Here is a 9679-nt window from a genome sequence, read left to right as displayed (position 1 = left end):
GGCAAGGTGGTTAGGGCACTCGACTCGCAATCTGTGGATCGCGGGTTCGAATCCCCGCCACACCAATCATGTTCGCCCTTTCAGCCGTGGGGGTGTTATAATGTGACGATCAATCCCACTATTCGTTTGTATAGGAGTAGCCCAAGAGTTGGCGGTGGGTGGTGATGACCAACCGCCTTCCCTATAGTCTTACACTACAAAATTAGGGACGGCTAGTTCTCGTGTAGCTTTGCGCGAAATTCAAAACCAAACAAACAATTAAACGTGGCATGGATTGGTGGTTAAGGTGCTCGACTCGCAATGTGCCAAATGAGTGTTCCAATCCCATCACTGAACATGTGGGGCGTTATAATGTGAGGGTGAATCCCACTTTTCGTTGGTAAACGACTAACCCAAGAGATGGAGTTGGATGTTGATTAGCTGCCTTCCTTCTAGTTTATCACGTCTAAATTAGAGACAACTAGCACAGATATCCCTCGAGTAGTGTTGGCGAAATTTGAAAAATATACAAAATTATCATCAATTTGGACTAAAATATTGTATTAAAAGGTTCATCACATTTTACTGTTTCCAAATAATAATAATTACAATAATTTATTATCACATGTTCTACTAAATAATTTTGGTGGCAATCTTACTAGCTTTTGTAAATTCTGAATGTATAGAAGAATATTCGAAAAGTAGAATAGTCACGTTGACAAAAAATAAATTGTAATTTACAATTAGAATATTAATAATAGAATATAGAGTATAGTGCTAAAAACATAATAGGCCTATTAACAGTGTTTAATGACAAGTAAATTAACATAACAGCATTAGAGAGTGCGGTAGAGTGAATACTGATACTAAAAACCGCGTTTATTTTCATTTACATTTTGTTCTTCAAACCTAGATTATGCAGTAAAGTGTCCTGGTTGAACTATTTAATTCAACCTTTTCTAATCTGGACAAAGCACTCGTACAACTTAGACCTAAAAAAAAAAGACAACAAGAAATAGCTTCGTATGTTACCATTCATTATTCATGCAATCAAAACTATGTACTTGCTTTCGGCCATAGGTCAAGCAAGTCAAATAATATAATCAGCTTATACCATAAGTTGGGCAACTCAAACAATATACTCGGTTTAGACCATAACTCAAGCAATCTAAACAACATATTTGATCTTAAGTCAGGCAATCCAAACAATATATTAGATCTTAAGTCAGGCAACCCGAACAATATACTCGATTTGGACCATAAATCAAGCAACCCAATCAGTATAGTAGGGTTTTAATCATAACTAGAACATCTCAATCTATATACTTTCTTTCTATTTAAATCAGGTTATGCCAAGAAAGTGTTCAGTTTAGACCAAAAGCTAGGAACCTAAAGTATGTGGTCGACTTAGAAAAAAAAAAAGAGACAAAATTATATATGTAATTCTAGATTTCAATAATAAGTGAGAAAATCCCAAGAAATAACTTGGTTTAAACCACAAGTGACATAATCCAACAAAAGTCTTGGATTAGAGCATGAATCATGAAATACGAAAACAATCAAATTGGCTTAGACCATGATTCAGAAAATCTATAGAATATACGTAGATAATAGGTTAAGACTTCAAGTCAAATGACCCATAAAACAAATGTTTTTAACCCTAAATTCAGTTTACTCAAAATTATATTCTGAAACAATTAAATCACAAAAAAATTAAGTTCAAATTATAACTTTGGCTATCTGAACAATTATCTCTAATCAAAGCGTAAAAGTGCGAGTCACACAACATACGTGTTTTGTTTCCTTAAACGTTTAAACAAATAATTATGACATCCATCATTGAGTTATTCTGTGAAATAAGTGATTACGTTATAAACTATAAGTTTAACGTTCTACTCATATTCATAACATATGCACACTGATAGATATGGATTAGTGTATTTAATGTGGTTCCTAGTTAAAACTACACAATGGGCTATCTGTGCTCTGCCAACCACGGGTATCGAAATCCGGTTTCTACCGTTTTAAGTCCACACACATACCGCTCTGCCACTGGGGGGGGGGGCAATGTATTTAGTTCTCGAACAGAAACTTGTAAGTCCGAATACATACCGCTGTACCACTAGGAGGCCTACAGTATCAATTGTAACATATCGTATTTAGTGTATTCGTCACTAAGGTGCAGATGGTAGTGTCAACAATGAAAATAATGGAGCTAAGAAATGAATTTTATAAAAAAAAAATCATGTAGTTATTTCAGTTATTGGTTGTAAAACAGCAATTAATTTATATCAAACAACACAAAAAATATTCATATACTTATTTATTGTTTGAACAAACATCTTAACTGAAGAAAAACAAAAACATTCATATACTTATTCATTATTTGAACGAATATTCTAAATCATAAATCGCTTTATAACTGACACTTTATGAGCAATAAGAAGTGATATATATATACAATTTTCTAATGTAAGAAACCAAACTATACATGACTGCTACGTTACATAAAACATAGGTGATAGTTAGGAGTTATATACCTGCATTTCTGTTCAAAAGCAAGATCGTTATTTACTTTTTGTCGAAAGAGGTTTAAAGTTTTGCCTTCAATAGTCAGGTATGTAGGTATATGATTCATAGTTTGTATATTGTTTTCAGCTTCGGTTCATTGTCGATTATTGTTAGCATTTATTGGAAGGACAAAATGTATCCAATTATATAGAATCAGTTAGCACCAAAGAGGGAATATATATGTGTATATTTCAATCGAGATAAAATTACTCCAAAACAAGTTACTCATGGCGCATGATAACAGACAGAAACTTATTAAATTACGTAAATATGTTATATAATTATATTTGATGTTTTAAAATGACACTTGGGACTATAAGAAAGTGTTAATTATAGGAGGCATTTACTCTAATCTCAAGCGTATAATACAAACAGACTTGTAAGTAAATGATAAATTTAGTTTTCTTTTGAAAAAAGAAATTGATCGGATTATCCATTTTATTAATAATAGGTAGTATCAGCAATGACTACCAATAAAAGGGAAATATTCACGTGTCCAGTTAATGTAAACCAAGAATTGTCATTTATAAGATATTTATTATTAATTTTTTTATGTTCACATAAACACAAAAGTGGCAGAACCATATTGGAAAAATGTAGAAAATTTTATAGAATCACATGCACTGATATAACAACTTTTTGAAACGTGTGAAATTACTGAACTTTGTAGTACTTTCATCAACTGTTACGAACAAAACTTAAAGATATTTAACAAACAATGTAAAATAGAATTAATACATATATGCTGTGACAGAAAAGTATGTGAGTTTTAGTTTCACCATCTTTAACAATGCAACATTATTTAACGATAACTTTAGGGTTTTATTTTGAAATTATTTCTTCTGTATATGAAGGTGAACAGAGATATAGGCCCCAAAGAAACAAGCACACCGTTCACTCATTTCAGTGACAGTACTTACATACATCTTTTTTAAGCCTTGTTTCGTTTCACATCACAAACATATCAAACAGTATCTGGAAAAAGAAATTACGTTTTTGTCACGGAAACGTTCAATAAAGACAATGTATCACCCTAAGAAATCTGTAGGTAACAATTTTTCTTCTTTAAATAGTTCAAATCGTCCAACTCTGGGTTTAAGACTATTGTTCTTTCCATATTTAGAAGAAACGACATATATATATATAACACCTAAGTGACATTTCTGTCTAGTTCCAAAATGTTTACATCTTTCGACATAAACCTTCCAATACTTTCAAATAGCAGCAACACTTGATCAATATAATATTTTGTTGTCAGAAAGTACAGCTAGTTCACAACTAATATTAGGCTGCATTTTCGATCAAATAAAGGTAGTGAAAACTGATAAGGCTTCAATTCCACTTTATATCACTAATAGGACAGTGTTCGTTCGTATCGCTAATAGATGATGACCGTTAATATTCAATTTAATTCTGTTCCTATGAACAATGCAGTTGCTATATTCTATCTGTTGAGATATATATCTGCAGAAAGATAAGGCTAAATATTCAGAATCATAAGATTAAAACAATGAAAAATACATTTTCATAAGTCTGTAATATGTGAGAAGGGTGCATTTTCAATCTTCAAATATCCACTAACGAGACTTTATCAAAAATTTCCTTCATTGTCAAAACCTAAACGATTTCAGAAATGTCATATGCTATTTGGTACAATTCTGTGAACACAACGAAGTAATTATTTATATTCTGTATAGAACCGATTTACTTTGCAGGCTTTAATTCTGAAAACGCTTTTTTTGGTAAGCTTCTATTTCACTGTTAAATATTGCTTTGTCGATAACCAGACTTAATCAAGGCTTTATTATTCCAGTGTTAAAGAATGCTTTTTCAGTAACCAGATTTAATCAAGGTTTTTTTTTTCACTGTGCAAGAATACTTTCTCAGTTACCAGATTTAATCAAAGTCGTTTTCCATTGTTAAAGAATGCGTTCTCACTAATGAGACTTAATCAAGGTTTTTCACTGCTAAAGAATGCTCAGTAACCATATTTATTCAAGGCCTTATTCCACTGTTCAAAAACGTTCTTTTCTGTAGTCAGACTTAATCAAAGCTTTATTATAGCATTAAAAGGTACAATTAACGAATAGTAGCCGTTTCTACAAGTTTGAGGTCACTGAATACGATGCCAGTAATTGGTAGCCATTGAAAGATCAGGGCCTTGGCTTGGTACCTGCAGAGGAACGGTCACACCTGGAGAAATGACACCTGGAATAATAAGGAAGTGCGTGTTAAAAACTACTACATATATATGTAAAATATATCAATACTACTCTAATAAAGCTATATATATATTGGTACTCTTGTCTAAACACTATTCTCTAGGCACTCAGCAGTGTGATTATCTCTTATTTTCATATGATCTAATTTTTGGTACTTATATTTATTTAGTTAGTATTAACCATACTAACCCAAGTTTACACTATATTTTCATAAGTATGAAAAATTCAAATTATGTGAGCGTCTGTATTACATTATTTTCTAACCACCTGTACAATGCGTACTTCCTCTGGTATCTAACGTTGTGTTTATTCTTGTATAACCCAAACATTTTTTGATGTTTACATCTCTGTATTACAGTATTTTCTACTCACCTGCACCATGCGCATTTCCTCCATTAACAGAGTAAGACGGGTGTCCATTAATTGACTGACTGGGTGTACAAGATGATCGTGAATAAGATCCCAGACTAAGTGGATCGTGAAACATGTAGGTATAAGAGGTAGGATCGCGTTGCTGCAGACAATGATTTGACGTCATGCTGGATGATGGTGGCATACTGTAAGTATATCAGATTGAAACGTAGTCTGTTAACTGGTGGTAAAAGTCTAAAATAGGAGGTTGTTTGTGACCTATTACTTGTAAACTTGTATGACGTGATCAATTGAACGAAACAGACAGCGGAACAACCTGTTTCTTATATACTTAAGACCTATATAGGGAGTTTTAAGTTATCAAAATTAAACTATTATTTCTAGGTTTTATAATCGATCTATCAATAAGATAGAAACCTGTGAAGTAATTGCAACAGAAATATTGCTATTAAACCACAACACACATATAAACACAAATTCATTGTCGAATTCATATTAAATTCATTAAAACACAAAAATGGTATACTAGTTCCCATAACCTAGTTATCAATAATACCAAATAATATTTCCCTAGAATGATGAGCTAAATGACTTAGAAATGTTTAAAATTGCAACAAATTATTACTATTATTCTACAATTTAATACATCAATCAAATATATTAATCATGTCTAACGTAACTGTGAGACTAAAATGTCGTGACTTATTTTAATACCAAGACATTTTTTAAAGACCATTGAAATAATATCTGATAACATCAATAGTTAAAATGCATTACATAATTAATATAAAGAAATATAAAAGAGCTCTCAACAATTAGCTCTTTGTACAATTTACTACAAAGTTTTAAGTCTGAAAAACAAATGCACTTCTCCCTTTGGCTAATGCCCCCCTGTATTTAGACCACTAAAAACCTAATTCCATCTGAAATACCTCTACGTTTAACACCAATTTTACAATAATAAATGTTCCCCGATGGAACAGTAGTAAGTCTACTGATCTACAACGCTAACATCAGGGGTTCGATTCCCCTCGGTGGACACAGCACATAGCCCGACGTGACTTTGCTATAAGAAAAACACACACACACAATAATAAATGCTCTCATCCAACATGCTTGTTGTTGAATTGTCATGAAAGAACTTTAAACGTCGATTTAATGCAACTAACCTGTAAGAATCGCCCATTCCACCCATCGGTTGTCCTAATGATGGATACATAGAGTTATAAAAGGTTCCATTAATTGGAAGTCGTCCGTTAGGTGGTGCTAGTACAGTTGTGCCAGTTGGTTGTTCAACCACTCGTCTTTGGTTACGAAGCTTCTCTTCTCGCCGCCATTTTGCTCGACGGTTGGAAAACCATACCTAAATAGACGTGTTTAATTCGAATGTTGAGAATAAATGTAATTAGTCCAAATCTTCAATTTTCACTTTCAGAAGTTACAATGTAGATATATAGATTCATATGGGACGTTTACCAGGGACTTCATGAACATTTATTAATAAGTACTACGGAAGTTAGGAAAATGTTCAGTAATAGAAAGATGTTACTGCAGATGATTCCTTTTAATTTGTCTATTGTGGCTCAAAATCAGAGGTGGGTAATAAATAGCATTTCAGATATATCTGAACCATAAAGGATTCTTAATTCTTGTTCACTTATCTCATTGTGTGCATGAGGTGTCATTCAGAAGAACAAATATATCACACTACTCAAAATCTACATCTAAATAAATGAGGCAAATGTGAAACATTTGTGCTGAGTTAATTTCTTGACTATCTGAGTAATTAACAAGGAAATGATATATATAATCCTGTCAAAAGTGAGGTCTCAGAAGTTATCTGATCTCCTCTCTTTCTGATAACATATTTTAAGAAACAATGAATTTTTCTTATTCGACTTCATTTGTTTACTGTATTTTTCACCTGAATCTGGTCTATAAACTATAATTTAACATTGTTGACTCAGTATGTTGGTATAGAACTAAACTAAACTTCCTAAGCTAGTTTTTATGTGTCTTGTAAGTATACTTAAATTCCATTCTTTCTTTAAAGTCAGTTTCATTGACAGCATTTGTTCAAGTGTTTAATATACGACCCATCATTTTTGTATAATCTTAAATTTATTTTTCATTTAACTTTTTCTTTAGGAGAAATGTTTTGCATTGTTAATTTAGTATATAGACTTAGGACTAACCTAACTTTCCAGCGCTGGACAAATATCGTGAAATATTATTGGGATTACGGCCAAAAATATCGATGACAGCGTGGGTATCCAAATGATATTTCTGTGTTATCTAATCATTATATATATTTTGATTTTAGTTCGTATTGATTTACGATATTAGGCACTTCCGATAAATTTGTTAAACAGGATTTGGCTTCATTAATGTTCTGGTTATTTGTTTTAACTCTGATCTATATGCTTAAATTAATTTTCATCAAAAGTTTTTAATAATCAAACAGATGATTAAAGTTAAAACAGTTTTTTTAATTGTACATTTCATACCAGTTGATTCATATAAATACACAATATGTCGATAAATAGAAGGAAAACAATCGACGTTTTTCTTGACACAATGAAACATATAGCTTTATTAATTATTTACACTTACTAGTTCCGGTAACACCATCATCAGCACAGTGAGAGTTTTGTGAATAACGTTTTTTTTTTGTTGTTGTTTTAGACATACCTGAATACGAGCTTCAGGAAGAGTAATCTTTTCAGCTAATCTTTCTCTTGCAAAAACATCTGGATAATGTGTTCTTTCGAATTCTAGAATTAGATGAAATTATGCACATTAGAAAAATACTATTTTCAATAGCTCGAATTGAATGAAGAACAATATTTTTAGCTCTTTTTCTTTTAGACCAATAGAAATTCCCTGCATTTAAAACTTTTTTATTTTTTCACAGTTGAAACAGCTTGTCTGAATATTTACCTTTTTCTAAAGCTTCTATTTGCTCGTTTGTAAAAGATGTCCGATTTCTTTGGAGTTTTCTTTTTAAACGCATGCGCAGCTGTGAGTCCTCATCTGCAGAGGAATTGTTTTCTGAGTTTCCGTCAGAAGTTGCATCTATGGAATCTATTTCAAGGTAAAAAAGGAATTAGTGTTAGGCTACTGAGACAGTAGAACTGATATTTATAAAAAATGTTTCCTTAATCAAGAAATTATCTCTTTATAAAGAAATATTACAATGAAATCCTGAACGTTGAGAATCGATTAGAACTGAATAAATTACAGTTGGTTAAAGCAGCAACAGTCGAAACTACCTTCGATCTTATTTTGTATTTGAGAAAACTAAGAAAAGGCATATATATAATATATTCCATAATTTTCTTAATATATCAAATTTTTGTTTCGCTTTGACAAGTAATGTGTGTATTCGTATTTGGTAAATCTAAAGAGCCTTTTGTATATACGAAAGCTTTATCTTTCGGGAAGCGTTCCATATCAATTAATTGTTGACAAAAACAGAAAAAAAAACACCTTATTCCTTCATTTTTTTAGTTCTATCTGGCCAAATTATGATTATAAAAACGAACACGGCTTGTCTTTGACTCAAAGACAAAAAGATGGTAGTGTTGAATAGCTGTTGAAATTGGCTGCGAACTAGAAAGTTATGGTTGTTTATTGTTACTGTACAGAAGGTCTGAAGGCCACGCGCGACAACCGACAAATACCAAACGCAGATAGCACTGATGTGCTTTCCAGTTAGTAAATCCTCAAAGAGGCCAGGACTGGTAGTGGGGAAAAGCTGTAGCCTTAAGCCAAAATCAGACAAGCTTTCTTAATTATAACCAAATGGAGTGCTCATGTCATTTGTACGTGCGAGATATCCGACAATTATGACTGGCTCTTCAATATCCTCGACTACTACATGACCCCTCAAACAGACAGGTCTGGTGTTGAAGTTCGTATCGTGCCTCCTATAATTGCTGTAAACAAGGAGAAGGAGGTATTCTATTAAGAATCTGTAGTCCCTGGTGCTTAGTCCTAATCACTGCAAGAAAATTACCCCTTGTGCGTCTCTAAAGGTGCCGCCCTTTTGAGGAATATCCTTCCGAATAATAAGCGACCAGAGGCTATCAAGCAGAAAAAAAAAAGACTGTAGGAGGTCTTAATACGTGTATAAATAGAACAGTAAAATTGCTCGAGTATAAGACTGGATTGCTAAGTCCTATCAACAAGTCCAGATATGACAGTTTCAAAGGGTGGCACACCACTAAGAATAAAGTTCCTTAAGGGCTGTATCTTTATTTAACACTTCTTACACTACAGTTTTGTTTCTCTCTTTCAAATATCAACTGATATAAATAGATATTTAAACAATAAATCAGAATCATTTCAGGGACTCGGTTACGTGGAATGTACTATAATTTCTTTTTGTTTTCAATTAACAACTTGATCTCTTGAAAGTGCTTTCTAATAAAACACTTTTGAAAGTATTTTACATATATTGTTAAATCTGTTAGTAATGTGTTTATTGGTTGTAGTTATTGCCGAATACGTGCACAGAGAAATTGTACAGTTTA

General features: G+C 32.3%; 1 protein-coding gene across 3 annotated transcripts in view; it reads right to left on the bottom strand.

Annotated features, from left to right (window-relative positions):
- Positions 1–4206: 4206 nt before the first annotated feature.
- Positions 4207–9679, bottom strand: part of LOC106476859 (paired box protein Pax-6) — a 51144-nt gene continuing 45671 nt past the window's right edge. For all 3 annotated transcript variants that reach the window (XM_013937480.2, XM_022381390.1, XM_013937487.2), the window contains 5 exons: positions 8085–8228; positions 7836–7918; positions 6314–6507; positions 5145–5329; positions 4207–4758 (listed from right to left, as the gene is read on the bottom strand). In XM_013937480.2, coding sequence (XP_013792934.1) covers positions 4664–4758; positions 5145–5329; positions 6314–6507; positions 7836–7918; positions 8085–8228 — 701 coding nt within the window. In that variant the 3' untranslated portion in view covers positions 4207–4663. The remainder of the gene's footprint in view (positions 4759–5144; positions 5330–6313; positions 6508–7835; positions 7919–8084; positions 8229–9679) is intronic.

This window comes from Limulus polyphemus, unplaced genomic scaffold (genome assembly GCF_000517525.1).
Source record: "Limulus polyphemus unplaced genomic scaffold, Limulus_polyphemus-2.1.2 Scaffold159, whole genome shotgun sequence".
NCBI lineage: Eukaryota > Metazoa > Arthropoda > Merostomata > Xiphosura > Limulidae > Limulus > Limulus polyphemus.
Note: the sequence above shows the minus strand (reverse complement) of the source record. Positions and strands in the feature narration are given on the sequence as shown.